Source organism: Camelus dromedarius, chromosome 18 (genome assembly GCF_036321535.1).
Source record: "Camelus dromedarius isolate mCamDro1 chromosome 18, mCamDro1.pat, whole genome shotgun sequence".
In the NCBI taxonomy this organism is placed as follows: Eukaryota; Metazoa; Chordata; class Mammalia; order Artiodactyla; family Camelidae; genus Camelus; species Camelus dromedarius.
This window is the reverse complement of record NC_087453.1, coordinates 16645503-16662709: the sequence shown is the minus strand read 5'-3', so window position 1 is coordinate 16662709 and position 17207 is coordinate 16645503. Positions and strand designations below refer to the sequence as shown.

The 17207-nt window shown below is 48.2% G+C and overlaps 1 protein-coding gene across 5 annotated transcripts in view; it reads left to right on the top strand.

Annotated features, from left to right (window-relative positions):
- DHX35 (DEAH-box helicase 35) overlaps positions 1 to 11862 on the top strand; it is a 62872-nt gene extending 51010 nt beyond the window's left edge. For 2 of the 5 annotated variants that reach the window (XM_064475688.1, XM_064475690.1), the window contains 6 exons: positions 38 to 115; positions 1577 to 1706; positions 4703 to 4784; positions 6698 to 6769; positions 7824 to 7935; positions 10646 to 11862. In XM_064475688.1, coding sequence (XP_064331758.1) covers positions 38 to 115; positions 1577 to 1706; positions 4703 to 4784; positions 6698 to 6769; positions 7824 to 7935; positions 10646 to 10690 — 519 coding nt within the window. In that variant the 3' untranslated portion in view covers positions 10691 to 11862. Of the gene's footprint in view, positions 1 to 37; positions 116 to 1576; positions 1707 to 4702; positions 4785 to 6697; positions 6770 to 7512; positions 7804 to 7823; positions 7936 to 10645 lie in introns of those variants that run through there. The other 3 variants (XM_064475689.1, XR_010376623.1, XM_031433816.2) reach the window with 3 other exon arrangements.
- The last annotated feature ends 5345 nt before the right edge of the window (positions 11863 to 17207 follow it).

The window sequence follows — 17207 nt, the reverse complement described above, 5'->3', positions numbered from 1 at the left end:
AGGAGTCAACTTCTAAACATTGCTTTATTCTTTGCAGATTCGAGTGCACCGAAAATTTGCTGTAGAGGAGGGCGATCATCTGACCATGCTCAACGTGTATGAAGCCTTCATCAAAGTAAGCACGGCACCACTCCTGAGGCCCCTCCACACACCTGTCCACTAGCGGCGACCTAGGAGCGAGGATTCCGGAAGTTCATTTCATAAAATGGCCTAGAGACCTCTTTGTTTTCCTGTTCACTTATTGCCAGGGCTTCTAATCTATGGTGGTTTTCTGCTTTCCCCTGCCCAGAGGTGTGGGCCCCTGGCAGCGGCTGGCGCTCAGCTCTCCTCGGCCCGCTCTCTCCTCATTCTGTCTCATATCTGCCCAGTGTTCACACAGTGTTGCTGGACAACACTGTCTGACAATTGAATAGGAAGTTCTGATTATTTTCTGCAAATAAATGAGGCTGAGAGTAACTTCCTTGAATCTTCAAAGCCGTCTTCATGCTCTTGAGGTTTCATATAGCCACCGCTCCTCCCACTGCCAGACAGGCCCTGGGAAGACATTCAGGCATTGATTCGTGTATGTTCACATGTCCTACCCACATTTAGCCATAGGTGATGTTCATTTTTGTTGTTGTTAATAGTCTGTGAAACGAAGAGCAAATAATACAGCTTAAAGTCCTCACTAAAAATTGCTGAAAAGAGAGCTCTAAAGATGATGGAAACAGTGCGAAAAGAAACTTCTTATATAAAGGAAAGGATGTAAGGGGGAAATGAGACATTTTAGATCTTCAGTATCTTGTATTCATTTATTAAATAATTTCTTATAAGAGGAGAAATAACTAAGTTTTTGTTTTACCAGAGATTTGATGGGAGATTTAGTTAATGAACAGTTTTCAGGAAACCCCATCTCTTATTGAGATTATTAACTATGGGTTAAGTCAGTTAAAATTCATTTGTGCAAACACAGAGTACCATCTCCAGCCTGAAGCTTCCTCTACCAGGGCTACAGTGTATTATTCTATAGTTACCATCTGAGAAAGTCCTCATTGAATTATACTTTTATTTAAAACACTTTCCTCCCTGGCTTGTAATTTCAGAGGACAGCAATAATTTAAGACCTAATGATTGTAAATAGAACAAAATTAAGCACTGTTGATAGAAAAATCATACTTTGGGGATATATAATAGTAATTTGTAAATTATTTCTAAATTGGCAAGTGTCATATTCCTTGCCTGTAGTCAAATAAAGTGACGAACTCAAGCCTGCCGGAGAGGGCTAGGTGGTACACAGAGAGCTGCAGGGAAGTGGTTCTTGACAGTTCGCCACTCCCGTAGGTATTAAAGGTTGAAAACGACTCTGCTTGCTATTAAGTTCTCATCTGCCCTTGAGCTCAGAGAGTGAAGTTGGAGAGCAGTCAGATGGCGAGTATTGTTGTCAACGTCTGTTCAGAGAGCTGTGGCCAAAAAGGGCCAGTTATGATCTGATGATCTTGTCCCACTGAGCGAGCGGATGGGGAAGAGACGTGAGTGGTCTCAGCCAGGAACAGTTCTGTGCTTTTCTCACCGTCCCTCTGTCTGGGTTGTCCTGCAGCACAGTAAGAGCTCTCAGTGGTGTCAGGAGCATTTCCTTAATCACAAGGGTCTCGTCAGAGCTGCGGCAGTGAGAGAGCAACTGAAAAAGCTACTCGTCAAGTTTCAAGTGCCCAAGAAATCTAGTGAAGGTAAGAGTGAACCGCCGGCAACACCGCCTCTGCCCCGTGTGGCCGCGTTCTGCGAGCTCGCACCTGGGCCGCCGTGCGCGGCCCAGTGAACCCTGGATCTACACCGGCCCCACAATTTGAATTGCCTGTGTTGGTGAAAAGTAGTATAGTTTTTCCCAAGGATGTCTGTTTCTATTTCTGAGGACTGTTCTTATTAAAGAAATTTAACAAGCCCTGACAACACTTAAAAATCATTAACATTCACACCATTGTATGTTACATGGTTAATTTTTCCATGTAGATTTTGCAAGAAAAATGTCTGTTAAGTGGGCGGTGTTTATGGCCATTCCACATAAATTGCATTTAACTTTCAAATACAGATACTACGAGAGCAAGTGCCGTGTGGTTAGCCTAGGCAGTCCCCAGGGTGAGACAGTGCTGGGTTAAGGCACGGTTTCTGGCCTCTGGCAGCGACAGCGATTACTGGTAACGGAGGACACACTAGGTTGCCCCACGGCAGGGCTTCCACAAATATTCTCTCCCTTAGTCTCCTACTCTGAGGCATAGGCGATGCCATCCGTGTTTTACAGAGGGCCTGTAAAATCCCAGGGAGAAGCTACTTTTAAATTCAGGACAGCACAGCTGGTAACCAGCAAAGCCAGGTCTGTGTGGCTCAGACCCACATTTTGAGGAGGCGACACACCTGCTCGTTCACTCAGCAGTTGTCCTTTGAACACCTCGTGTGTGCCGGGCACTCCGTCCCACTCTTGGCCTCACTCGTACTCGCTCATGTTCCTGAAGTGCCTGTCGCAGGCCTGGCAGTGTTGCTTCCCATACGTGAATCCGTTTAATGTTCACGACCCTCCAGTGAAGTACATGCCGCTGTTATCCCTGTCCTATGGACGAGAAAAGTGCGCTGAGACGCAGCGAGGAGCTCGCGGCTCGAAGGGCCCACAGTGAATGTGCAGGGGAATCAGAACTCAGGCAGTTTTTCTCCAGAGCTTTATTTGGCCTTTATACTAAGAGCAGCTAATTACACAGTGACAAAGACCTGTTTCTTACTCTCAGGAAACAGTGCAGTGACAGGAGAGGGTCCTGCAGAGAGATGACCACCACAACACAGGAGCATCCGTGTCTCAGAAGCTAGCAGAGTAGACACTTCAGGAATCGGGACACCGCAGTGGCAGCTGTAGTCAGTATGGGGGTGACAGAATCACACAGGGGCTGGCCTGGGGGGCGCACAGCAGGCTTCTAGGGGTGGCGGAATCCAGTCGAGGGGAAAGGGCATGCTAGGCAGGGAGGACTGTGGAGACAAGTGCTGGGAGAGAGCTCGGAGCATATTAGATGCCCAGTGGGTGCCGATGAAAGACTGAGCTCACGAGAGAGGGAGGAGTTGGAACCTGGGTGACCGGGCACAGTTGGTGTCATCGGTAGAAGCAGGAAGCTTGCAGGGACAGCTGATGGGGTAGAGGGATCTGGCACTTGTCACCCAGCTGATGGATGACAGCCGTATATCTTCATGTTCGTTTCTTAACCTGCTTTTCATTGTCAACCCCTCGCCCAGGAGAAAATTTACATTGAATTTAAATTCTTCCTCAAGAGAGAAATCAAGTACTAAGGAATAAGATTTTGAAAGGTAGGGTTGAGCTTTGGAGGGTCATAGTCATTGTCATATCTACCATTGCCCACTACCCCACCCTCAGGGGCCAGTTTTCCCCCTTTTGGAAGTGGTTTCATCCTGATAAGAATGCACTTCCTCCATAGAAATTTCTTTTAGGCAGTTGGAGAGAAGGGACTGAATCTAGGATCAGATTGTGGTTAGAAAGGTAGATTTGAGATTTATCATTTCTGTGCTTAGAGCAATAGAGAAAATCATGCAAACTCAATAAATTACATGCACATTTAAAACTTCTAAACGTTAAGGAAAAAGAAAGCAAACAGTTGAAAAATATTTTCAGCATACATAAGATAAAAATTTTAAAACCTTTAAAACTTTATTACAGAATGAGTTTAACATATTAGGGGAAAAAAATCCCACTAGTTTCCAAGTTGATAAATGGGCAAAGGAATGGAATGGAAAATTCACAAAAGAAGAAATACAGCTAGTAATCAAATAAATGTACAGTAAAAGAGGGGGTACCCTTTGGCCAAAACATGGCTGGTAAGAATACAGTGAAACTGACATCCTCATGCGTTGTTGATGGCTTTGTGTAAATTATACCGCCTCGGGGGAACTTATTTACCAACATACTGCAGTTTGCTTGATCTAAGACACCATCATTTGTAAGGCACACATCATTAAGAGAAAAAAATACTGCCAGTTATAATTACAAAATGCTGTCCTAATTTCAGTGAGTTAAAGCATAAAAAAGTGACAGTTTAGAATTCTCATCAATTCTGAGAATTGATGAAATATGGTATGTCATGAGCCACAGATGATATTATCCTTTGGCTCAATAATGTGGATATATCCTGTGGAAATCATCCAGTAAGTGGGCAGGCTTTATCTGTGGCAGATGTTTACTATAGCAACACAGATACCAATTAAAATGAGTATGTTTGAAAAGTTTGAAGAATTACATACTGTAGCTTATAACCACAGAAATGATGTTGTAGTGTTAGTGTCCCAGTTTGTGCCTTATGGATGGAACATCATTCCTGCAAAATGCTCTCCTAAAAAGGACTTCCCAGGGTCACTGGCCAGCCTGTGAGGTGCTCTGTAGGTTCTAGTGCCCAGCCTTGGTCTGGTCATCTGTGGTCCACGGGGGATTGGGGGTCCCAGCTTAAGGGAACAGTCCAGCATGTTTCCCTTAGCAGCCATTGTGAGGGTGGGGACCTCCACAGATGGCGCCAGGGCAGGCCTCCAGCACTGGGAAGCGTGGGGCTGGGACCTGTTCAGGAGATGGTTGTGAGGTGGCTCAGAGCAGCCTGGGGTGGGCCTCACAGCACAGGCCAGAGCACGCAGAGCATGGGGCAGGCGAGGTCTCATCCATCACTCTGTTTGCTCCCTTGTGCAGGTGATCCAGATCCGGTCCTGAGGTGCATTGTTTCTGGATTCTTTGCCAATGCAGCAAGGTTTCACTCTACTGGAGCTTATAGGTAACATAATACTTCGTGAAGTTATTTAAGTCATGGAAATCTTAAAAATGATCCAAACCCCAGAGCAAGTGGATATGGAGGGAAAGTAGAGAGATTAAGCAATTAAAAAAAAATTTGTATCAAGCCTCCTCCTAAAGGTGCATTGAGGTTAGCTGTATAGCTTTAAGTGAAATAACTTATGGAAATGATTCTCAAATGTTCAGCTGTCCACATGTTGTAGAAGGATGACAATTAAAAGTCTGGAGGCTGGTGATGTTTCCAGTCTAACAGAATAATAGGACTGAAAGGAACCATTAAAGGTGATCTTTCCTAGAGAAGTTCCCTTTACCGTTGGGAAAGTTCACGTTGTTTGTAGAGATCTGTAGAACTGATGCCGCCACCTACCCTGACACATTTTGGCCACACTGAATGTTGGCAGGTGCTTCTTTGAGCTGGCTGTCCTTCCTCCTGCTACAGATTACAGCCTGTCTCCTCCAGTTGCATTTTCTAGGCACAGAAACGTCACTGACCCTTGATGCTCTCCGAGAACCTTTAGTGTATTCAAATATGGTAAAAGCTCACACAGAGTTCAGCCCTCTTTTTCCCAAACGGAATCATTCCAGTTCTTTGAGTTGTGACCTTTGGTCTGTCGTTTCTGTTTCTGAGCTCATCTTAGTCTCAGAACTTCCCTGCAGCCGGTTAGCGTGCGGTGATGACCGCAGGCCCTTCTTCAGTCAGGAGCCCTCAGGAGGCTCTCTCCCCAGCTTCTCTTTGCATTTCCTCCATATACTGTCATTAGCTTTTTCCCCTTAGAAAATATTACAGTCCTGTGATCCTGAGGTCATTGTGATGTCCCTTGTCCTGGACACTGGGCTTTGTTAAATGAGCCCAGAGTTGCACTGAGCTTTTTTGTGTGTTTTTTTGGCAGCCAGGTCTCCTCCATGTAGTATCCTAGTAGCTGACTGTCTGAGCCGATGGACAGCACCTTGCATTTATCTCTAGTGTGTGCTGTGTCACTCCAGGCCAGTAGTCTGTCCTGTCAGCAGCATGTCTGTTGCCCATCGTATGCGCTCCCCCTCCCGACACCGAGTTGTCCCTGTTTGCGGCAGCTCTGGGGAGGCCCGTGAGCTTCTCCAGTGAGCACCGTTATTTTGTCGTCATTTTGATTGCCCCACTCTCCTCAAGAGTATTAATTAGCAATTTTTACTAGCATTTACAAAATCCTTTCACCAGTGTCCTCAGAAGAAATACAGGCTACGTAACAGGCTTTGTGATGGTCGGTCCTTTGGAGACCAAGTTCAGTGTCAGTTGCCCGGTAGGACAGCCAGGACCCCGGCTGTGGAGAGAAGCTGGGTCATGGCATTTGAACACACGCAGAAACACTCTAATTATGGTTTGGGCAGCAGCATCCTAGTCTGTTAATGTTCTCTTGTGAGCTGATCTTACCAGTAGTCTTGTGTTCAGTAGCATTTTTTTTTTTAAATTGCATCAAATCTGAGTTGGAATTTGAAATACTATCTGAGAGAAATGGATGGTTCAGTGTTGAGCTTTCTCTTTCCCCCGTTATCATCTCCCCCATAGTCTTTATCTTTACTATTTAACTTTGTTTAATAGAAAAGATTATAGAAATAATCATATTTCTGTCCCCAAAGAAATTTTTGAAAAAGAACCCACAGAAGATAAACGTTCTGAATCGTTGTTTTTGAATGTCCACATGTTGCTTTTCTCCTGCCTTTTTTGCACAACTTATTCCTGACTTTTGGGGCAGCCGCGGGGGAGGGGTCACAAAGGGCCCAAGAGACGCCGGAGAGAAGTGTGTGTGTGTGTGTGAAGTGCAGCCTGCGTGCTCTGTGATGACGGCACACACGTCTGGGGGAAGGTCTCACTCTGAGTGCTTAAAGTCTACTTGAGGCAGAATTGTTCTGTGCCCCAAGGACCATCCGTGACGATCATGAGTTGCACATCCACCCTGCGTCGGTCCTCTATGCAGAGAAGCCGCCTCGCTGGTAAGCCCCCTCCTGCATCTTAGCCTTGTAAGTGCGCTGAAGGCAAGGCCTAGGTCCTGGTCTCCGCGGGGCCCCCCCGCGCCCGGCACAGCGCCCGGAGTACCAGTGCCCGGGGCACCTTTGTTGATTTTGTTCTGAGTCAGCTACAGAATCTCTGCTCTAGCAAAGATCTCTTCAAGCGAACGGTGTTACTCCTCTGTTCACTCATCTGCCGAGAAGACGTTCACGGTCATGCTCGGACTAGATGCTGCATCCTCGTGCTGGGCACGGCTCTGCAGGGATGAATTCAGGTCCCAGCCCGCAGCCGGACAGAGGGACACAGATTCCAGTACCTGGGGAGAAAGGCTTTCACAGAAGGGTGTATCTGGTAGATGGCTGTGGATGGCACTTCCTGTGCCAGGCAGAGCCAGGGCTGGCTTCAGGGAGGAGGCTATACTGGCTCTGGAAGCTGACACCTGTATCTAATATGTGCACTTCAAAAATGTAGGGATTTAAATTATCTCCTTGGCTTTTTGCTGTCTTTTACCTCAGCCTCAGGCACGCTTTTTTTTTTTAAATAGAAGTATAATTTATATAGATTGGAAGAGTTTGACAACTGTGTGCATCCATGTAACCCATACTCCAGTAAGATATAGAATATTTTCATCTCTCTAGAAAGTGCCCTTATGTCTCTTTACAGTTAATTCCCAGCTTCTTTCAGAATCAGTAAGCCTTTGCTTCTATTTCTGCATTTCCTAATAAAGTCATTAGGCTCCGTTCAGAGTCCTGTAAATACAAGCACAAGGATCCAGAAGGCCCTGTCCTGATAACTGAGATGTTCTGGAAATCACGTAGGACTTAGTGTCACCTGTAAAATGGACACGCTGCTACCTACCACTCAGATCACGAGGCTTATGTGAGCAACACGAACGCGTGTGTTTAGGGTAGTGCCTGGCACACAGGACAGGTGCCCGTTACAGGTAAAGGGGAGAGAATCTTGTCAGCTCTAATTGTCATGGTTCTGAGTCTCATCCTAAGAGAAAGGAAATTAGCTCATGTTCTCGTCTTGTTTCAGGGTCATCTACAACGAAGTTATACAGACCTCCAAGTATTACATGAGGGACGTGACTGCTATTGAATCGGCTTGGCTGTTGGAGCTGGCTCCGCACTTTTATCAACAAGGGACAGTAAGTTCCTTATCAAGAGGTGGTGCTGTTTGTTTCCTATTAGTCTGATTTAGTTTTTGTTGGGTTTTTTTTTCTTTTTTTACTGCCTGTTCTTAAGATTTTTTCCTTTATTTTTTGTTTTTTAGCATTTTGAATTGTGCTGTGCTTTTCTTTGTGTTTTTTCTGCCCGGGTTCTTTGAGCTTGTTGAATCTGTGGACTTTCTTTTGACCACATTTGGAAAATTTGGGGCTGTGATTCGTTAAAATATTTTTTCTGATCCCAGTATCCTCCTCTGCTCTCCTTCTGGAATTCCAGTTATGTATGTGTTAGAGCACTTGATATTGTCCCACACGTCACTGAGGCTCCGATCTCTTTTTTCCCTCTTGACCTGTCTTCTTGTTTAGCAGTCAGTACATCTGCAGTGTCCACGCTTTTGTTAAGCCCTTATAGAAAATATTTCATTTCAGATATTATATTTTCCATTTTAAAATTTTCATTTGATCTCTAAGTTTTTATTTCTGTTTAGAGTTTCTATGTGTTCACTCAATACATTCATCTTTTTCTTTAAATCTTTGAACATATTTATATAGCTGTTTGAAAGAGCATGTCATGCCCATTAATTCAACATCTTTGCCATCTCTAGTCTGTTTTGTTTTTAGACTGTTTTCCCGCCTCGTTCCGGGTCACATTTTCCTGCTTCTGTTGTGTGGTGGTTTGTTGATGTACGCTGGACGTTACAGGTGCTTTGTTGTGAAAAGTTGATTTTGTTGTCTTTAAAGAATATTGAAATTTTTTTTTCTGGTAAACGGTTTAATTCCACTGAGACCTGATTTTACTCTTTATGGGGCAAGTCTTGAGTAGCCCTGCTCCTAAGACATGGGCTTTTTCATGTTACAGCCTAATGTGTAGGATGTTTAGTGAGGTCTTTGCACTCTGCTTGGTCAAAACCCCAGCGTCTCCAGCACTGTTCACACCTTCAGAATCCCCCTGTCAGGCACAGCCCTCCGGTATGTCTTCTCTGCCAGCCGTTTGGAATCTTGGCCTGCGCGTGTGCATTCAGCCCGTGTTGCTTCCTGGGGCTCCTCCTTTCTGATGCCCTGTCCTGCATACTCCAGCTGGCCCGGCAGCTCTGAGCTCTGACCTGTATTTCCTCTGCCCAGTGATACTGTTGTTCTCTGTATAGGATTTACTTCCCTGTGACAAGGTTTGGAGAGCTGTGCAGAGCCCTGGGATGAATATAAAGCTCCCCTTGAGTGTGTCTTTTTTCTCAGGGATTACAGCCCTGTGCTGTCATTATGTAGACCCTTGGAGAACAGAATTACCCTAGAAGCAGAGGCATTTTCCATTCTCAGCTCAGAATGACATTTTCTCTACATCAAACCCACAAAGTTAAAGAACACATAGCCCTAGAATTTTGAAGAAAAAAAAAGGATAATTCCAAATGCCTGTTTTTCAGCTCAGCAGCTCCACTCTGATGACTGCCTGTGATCAGAGTAGTTTCAGAGAAGCCGGGACCTCAGAAATCACCTAATTCAACAGCCTCACTGTACAGCCAAGGGCCTTAAACCCTGTGCCCTGTGCCTCCCACACACCCTGGCCTGGAGAAACTTGGCCCCTCCTTAACTAAACAGCCTAAAGGCACGTCTATGACCTTGTCCAAAATGGGTTGATTTCACCAAGAGCCCTGCGGATCTCCAGTGGCTGCCCATGGGTGGTAGACGGTCCTTTGTTGAACACAGTGTAGCACGTCGCGACCGTCCACAGCCCACGGATCACCCCCGGCTCTGTTCCTGGCACCTTTGGTGACTTTCCATTACCACTGTTTTTCAGAGAGTTGCTCTCACCCTGTAAAGAGGCCTGAAAAAAGTCCAGAGTTAGCTTTGTTTATACCCAACATTCTCCTCAGAAATGAGCACCAAAAATGGTCCCACGCGCATGATGACCTCACCCCTGTTCCCCAGCTAAGGCTCTGAGTGCCTCCCGTTACTTAGAGGGGTCACATCAGGTGAAGTGCAGGGAGGAGAGAATTTGGAGAACTCCAGCCAGACCCACCACTGGAAAGAGGAAGCACAGGGGACCCATTCAGAGGTTTGCCTTTCAAGTCCTTAAGATTTTTTCTCCTCATGCTGAGATACCTTTGGAATCTAAGGGAAATGTTAACCAGGGCCTCGGCAAGAATCTATACTGGTCCTTTCTCAGGCCTGAGTGGATAGAAAGTATGACTTCGGGCAGCTGGTCCAGACGTGTGTCCCGCTCACTCAGTTCCTTCCCGCCATGCCTGGTGGCGCGTTGCGTCGTCTTTGGCGCCTGGAATTCTTTCAGGGCCTGCGGTTCTCTGTCAGCGATCGGATGGTTGTCTTGAGGCCACTGTAGATGTGCTAAGAAATGGGGTTTGGGCTATGAGCATGCCGGGGGCTGGGGGTTCCTCGTGTGAAGACCCGCTGCGTGTTAGGGCGGCACACCCGGGCGAGCGCCTGCTCTTTGGCTTCTGATTATTAAGGGGTATCGAGGATACCTCAGTTGTGAGCAGAGGTCCTTTGTTAAAGCCACTTCCTTTGTGGGTCCCTTGGGCTCTTTTCCTCCAAACTCTTGCCTGAGGGGCAGGGCATTTACTAAGATGGCGTGGACCAGGTGGACGCGTTGATGTGGTCACTTACATGGGAATTACACTGAGGTCCACTTTCTCTGTCTAACCAAGCCCCACAACAATGTTTTTCTCTTCTCCTGCAGCACCTGTCCCTCAAAGCCAAGAGGGCCAAGGTCCAGGACCAGTGAGCAGAGCTGGGCTGCGGCCGCAGGTACGGCTTGCTACCCTCTCCTCCACGCGGCCACCCCCCACCCAGGGTGGGTGAGCCGGCATCGGCTCGTGTGGAATCTTCAGCTGTTCTGCAGCCCATTCAAAGCCCCTGCCCTCCCAGTCCCCTCAGCATCCGCCTCCCTTGCCAGGGTCCCGGAGGAGTTTGTGCCTGGACGGGCGTCCCGCCATGTGGGAGTTGGAAGGGCCATGCTCCTGGCTCACCCAGCACCCTCCCTGACCCGGCATGCCACTTCCAGCAGGCCCATCCTGGCCCAGTTCACAGGGAGCGAGGAGGACAGCAGGCCACTGCAGCTGAAGCACCATGCTGGGTGGGCCGAGGGCTTGCTGGGCTGGCTTTGCTTTCCCCGTGGGGCCGCGGCTCTGTTGACCAGTGAGATGTGTGGCCACGTGCGAGCAGTGTGTATCCGCGAAGGTCTGAGACCCTGAAACACTGTGGATTTCCGCCAGCATCACCGAGGGTCATGCCTGCTGGGCACAGGGCTTCCCAAACCAGGCAGCTTCTGTTTTCCCTCTGCTTGTGTCCCTGTTTGTCGGCAGCCAGGAGACTTGCAAGGATTGGTGACTGATGGAGAGGACCCGGTGTGCTGTGCTGTGTGCTCTGTGCACAGGGTCCGTCTCTCTGTTTCACAAGTGGGCTCCGCTTCCCCTCCGCATACGATCCCATGTCCCGATGCCACCAGTGAGTGTTCATCAGCTCAGACCCCATCCGGAAGCCTCTGTAGCAGAAATTCACTGTTGAGAGGCTCTAGACTTCTGTGGCTCAAGAACGTAACTCGTACATTTGTTTTTTGTGTGCCTGGTTCTGGTGAGAACGCGGGGACGGGGCGGGGGCTCCCCCATCAGGCGCTGGTCTCACTGGCGCCCCCAGCGCTGCTTTGCTGTGATGACATTTGCATTTCAACACGTGACCGATACAGATTGTTTCCTCTTAACTGTTTCAATGATGTTTATCTTAAAAACATGTAGCTTGAGAATTTATTTTTGTACTGATACTCGTTTGGATGTGCCACTTTTGGCACCAAACATGTATGTCATTTTTATTTCTGTTTTATAAACATGTAAATAATAGTGATAACTTGTTAATAAATAATATAAACCTTTATACCTAAAGTAAACGTATTCCCTCCCACCCATGGTTCTCGTGGTCTGTATTTTAAGATGGTCCAATCAATTCTTCCAGTGATGCTTGGCACACAGCAGCTTTGGGGGCCACATGGACACAGGAGGCCCCATACAGCAAGATCACATGACCAAATGGCCTCAGGACCTTATTGGAGGGCAGGGGGTGGGTATAGATGTAGCTCAGTGGTAGAGCATATGCTTAGTGTGCATGAAGTCCTGGGTTCAATCCCCAGTACCTCCATTAAAACAAACCAAAAAAAAGACCTTGTTAGAGCAAACAAGGGACGCTGTTCAAACGAAGTCCCAAAGACGTCCAGTTCTTGCCGTTTCCGACTGGCATTCTTGTGAAGAAAGATCAGAAATACTTTCTTTTATAATTTAGGGCTGGGGCTGGTCCCAATGAGCTTCTGTTGGGGCGCAAGGAGGAGATGGTGCAGGATCCTCACCCTCTGGCTGAAACTGCAGAGCAAAAACAGGAGATGAAACAGTCGGGGGTGCAGCCTGGAGCCAGCACGCGTCACTGGCCACCTCTTCCAGCACGTCTGGGCCGCAGGACCTGTGCCCCTTAGGCAGCCCCCACCAGGCAGGCCTCCGAGCTTCCTACCCCACGTTACATCGCAGCCCATGGTGTATGGAGGGGAATCTCCACGGTCAGGCTTGCAGCCGCACGGTCATGGCTTGGCCGAGGGGCACCTCCATGTGTGTCTGAAGAACCAGATGACCTCGGAAGGAGCGATGACCCGGCCTGGCTGAGAGAGGCTGGCAGGGCCTCACAAAACCTTGTCCCCAAGCGGTTCCACAGGAACGAGTCCCCTCAAACTCCACCTGGGTTTTCAAATATCAGATTTCCACAGCGTTGCCATGTCTCCCTGACACTGAGCCAGGTGCTCAGCGCAGACGTGGAGGGGTGTCTGCGCTGGGAAACGGGGTGGAGGCGGTGGTGAGTGGTGGTGTCCTGTGGGCCCGGAGCGGGCGCTTTGTGTGCCTATGGCTCCCACCCTGCCGGTTCTGCCCTGGAGCTGGTCTCCCTGCAGGCCAGACGACGCCATCACAAGCAGTCCCTGGTCCAGCCAGTGCTCCTGCCGGTCTGAGTCCAGTCAGCAGGTGTGGGCTGAGCACCTGGGCCGCATGCACGGCATGGAGGTGGGTGGAGATGTTTGATGATGGGTGACCAGGTGAGTGGAACCGCACGGAGACAGGGGACAAGAATGACAGTGTGAGAGACTGCAGAGGCCACGGCGGGTGGTAGTTAGAGGCCAGGCAACATCCAAAAGAAGCTCCCTGACAGACCCTTTCCTTGTGAACATCCATTACAGATCATGCTGACATCCCACTGCCCTGTCCCCTCCCAGCTGAGCCTTTCGCTTTAGCTGTGAATGTGGAGCGTCGCCCAGTCCCCCAGCTCCACGTTCTGGCGTCGGCATCAGCCCAGCCGGCGACCAGCGCTGCTTTCTCTTGGTGGCCTAGTTGCTGCCCCTCCGTCCTGGGTCCCCTGCCTTCTGTCCCTGTTCTCAGCTCTGCTTTGCAGAACCCTGGGCTGATGGCTTCTGGTTTCATAGGGTTAGGAGGTGAGGGGCACGAGGCTGAGGTGCCTCAATTCAGATGACCATGGGACCCTGTCCTGGACCAGATCTCTGGTGGTGGGACCTGGGAAAGCTCCAGCCCAGATGATTCTAATGATGTAGTGATTTGGGAACCAGTGGTAAAGGAGACACGGTCATAAATACATCAAACCCAGGGAGGGAGGTGTGTCATCAGCTGGGCGGTCAAGAGGAGCATCAGATGTGAGTGACAGTTTTTATACAGTTGTACTCTTATCACGTAACTGGATCCCACCCTGAGCCCACTGGCCCGTTCCCCCAAAGCACTGTGGTCGGTGGGGTGCGAATTCAACTCTGGGCGGGTCACCAATGTCAGCCCACCAAGAGTTTTCCTGACTGCCTTCCTCAAATGAGGAACATATAATAATTAGCATTTTGTAAAGGTTAAAGTTATTCTGTATAAAAGATCACCCCATCCTTTAGTGATTTTTTTCTTTTGTGCTAAACTGTTCTTTCCTTTCGAAAACAATGGTGATGTTATTGGTAGTTTAAAAAAAATGTTTTCCTTAGAAAAACAAAATATCAGCAATCTTACATCAGTCTTCCAATTAAGAACCAATTCAAAACAAGGCCAAAAACTGGTTAATGAGATCCCCAAGTCCGGGAACCACTGGGTTGTGGGCCAGCTGGCAACATCTGCACCAAGCATCATAGCTGTGGGGAGACGGAGCCACCCTGCCAAGCAACTGAATTGCAAGCAAACTTCCGGAGCAGCAGGAGGACTCCCTGTCTTTACACAACTGGAAGGACTCAAGTTAGCAGGACTCAGCCCCCAGATCCCTTACCTCACCTTTAGATAAGATCAGATCTTTTCCACTCTCCAATGACTCATCTGGATTTTTCGTCCACCTTCCAACATGTGCTGAAACAGGATGCTGGAACTCTGGATTTCTTGTCCTTTTAATCTATTTCTTTTCTGCACCTGGCACTGGAAATAGCCAAGCCAATCATTTCACACACAGCTGGCCACTCGGAGGAAAGTAGCCAGTCTGCATGGCAGGTGTCCTGGAGACGGCTTGTCCTGGGGTCCTCCCAGTCACTGCTCTGCCTGGCGATCCAGGGGGATGTTCTGGCACCTCCGGTGAATCATGGAGATGCTGCCTTCAGCATTCTTGGAGGTACTGAGCTTGTTCAAACAGGCTGCCTCCTTGCCTGTCAGAGAGATTCCCAGGGCATCACTTTCCCTGGCCCTGCGGTGTATGTGGCCTCGGCCTCGGCCTCTCTTGTGGGTTCTGCTAAAGGCAGTGAGTGAGCCAGCGAGGCTGGGAGGTTCATGAGTGAGTTGGTGGACTGGTGAGAGGCCCAGTGGGGATGCCCCAGAATCTCCATAGCCAGGTGAAGGCCCACCAGGGGCCGCTGCCCACAGCTTGTGTGTTGACCATGACCTGGGCAGAAGCTCTGAATACGAAGGTCCTGGCCAGGCTCTTCCCTGCCCCAGACTGATGGGGCGGAACCGTCACCAGATCCGAAGTAGCCCAGGCTCCCTGCCTCCAGCCCATGGCATCTGGACCCCAGGGACCCTGAGAGCAGGACTTGGCTGGTCAGGACTTAGCAGTCTGCCTTCAGTTGGTTCCTTTGAGCCTTTTCCTCTCCACTTCCACTTGCTTTGTTTTTGGTTTTGAAGTGCACTTGGGTTTGCTTTGTACCTGCTGCCACTGTGTTTACTCTTAGCTCTTGTTTGTTCATTTTTTTCCACATGTGCTTATGCTTTGTCCCTTTAACTTATCTCTGTGGCTTCTGCATTATTTCTGTCTTGTACCATGAAGTTTAAAAAAGAATAAGGTGTGATTTGCCTCATGTTCTTACTCTTTTAAAAAGTATTTTTACCTTCACGTTTTATTCTAACTTCTTCTTTAAACTCTACTTACTTGTTTCTAACTTTTGTTTTATACTTTTAGGTACAAAGAAAAACTTCGTTCAATTTTTTGGTTTTTAAAGAAATTAAAAAAAATTTTTAACGGGGGGAGGTAATTCAGTTTGTTTATTTACTCATTCATTCATTTTAATGGAGGCACTGGGGATTGAACCCAGGACCTCATGCATGCTAAGCATGCAGTTTACCACTGAGCTATACCCTCCACCCATCTCAACTTTTTGTTTTTATTCTGTAAAGATTTTCTTTTGTGAGTTTTATTTTCTCATTTTAATCTGTTAGTTAAACTCACCTTAACGATTTACTACTCATTTCATTTTACTTCAGTTTCTCCTTTCTCTTATATCTTGGTTTGCTTAATTTGTTTCCATGCCTGGCAAAAGGCCTAACAGTAGGTGTGAGAGCAGAAGGGAAGACGTTTGTAATTGCTGAAACTAACAAGGGATTATGTGTCAAGAACAGACCAGGAGCTCCTGTGAACCAATAATAAGGATCGCCCGACAGAAAAAAAATGGGTACAGGGAGCGAGCAGTTTATAGAAGCAGACCCCAGAGTCTGCCAAGCCTGTGGAAGCAGTTCAAATCAATGATCAAGCAATAATTCAACATCACTTTGCACCCATCAGATTAGCACAAATTGCAAAGATGGGTAATGCCAAGTGTTGGCAGAGACATGGGGACCTCGGTGCACTGATGGAGAGAGCCACCTGGCACAACTCATCAAATGAAGTATGTGTATGCCCCCCAGTCTGGAAATTCCATGTCTGTGTAAATGTTCCCAACAAAAAGTCTCACCTGGGTTCGTAAGGAGACATGTATAAGGATGCTCACCCAGTGTGATTGTGGTTGGGAGGGTAGTAGTGGTGGAGTCAGGGGTGGAGGAATATCCATCCCCAGGGGAATGTGCAGGGAAGATTCAGGAGATGACACCATGCAGCCATGGAGTACTACAGAGCAGTTTCAAGCCACAGACAACGTATAACACAGACCTTCAATATAGCTGAGCAAGAAAAGAATCAGTGAGATGTGACAATTCCATCCACAGATGCTAAAAATACATTCACACAAAAAGCAATAGAGAGAATCTCATCAAGATGGCGGAGTAGTAGGACCACGAGCTCGCCTCCTCCCACGAACACAACAAAACCACAACTGACTGCTGAACAACCACCGATAAAAAAGAATGGAACCTACCAAAAAACCTTCAACTGGAGACATAAAGAGGGAACCACGGCGGGATGGTAGGAGGGGCTCACACATGATATAATCGGGTCCCATACCCCCTGGGTGGGCAAACCACAAGCTGGAGAATAATTATATTGCAGGAGTGAGAGGTCTGAGGTCTGGTCTGGTGTCAGGAGGAGCCCCCAGAGCACTTGGCTTTGAAAGCCAGTGGGGCTAATTGCAGGAGCTCCACAGGACTGGGGAAAACAGACTTCACTCTTAAACAGTGCACACAGAATCTCACGTGCACTGGGACCAAGGGCGGAAGTAGTGATTTCATAGGAGCCTGGGCCAAACCTGCCTGCTGTCCTGGAAGGTCTCCTGGGGAGGAGATAGAGCAGCAGCGGTTCATTCTGGGGAAATAAAAGCTGGCAGCGGACATTCAAGGAGTATTCATCTGCATGAATTTTCCTAGCTTGGGTCATTAGTACCAAGACCTGGCCCCATCCAACAGCCTATAGGCTTAAAGGCTGGGATGCCTCAGGCCAAACGACTAACTGGATGGGAACACAGCCCCACCCATTAGCAGACAGGCTGCCTAAAGACTTCCTGAGCCCACAGTCCTGCCCACCAGAGGGCCAGGATCCAGATTCACCCACCAGGGGGCAGGCACTGGCCCCTCCCACCAGGAAACCTGCACAAGCCTCTAGTCTAG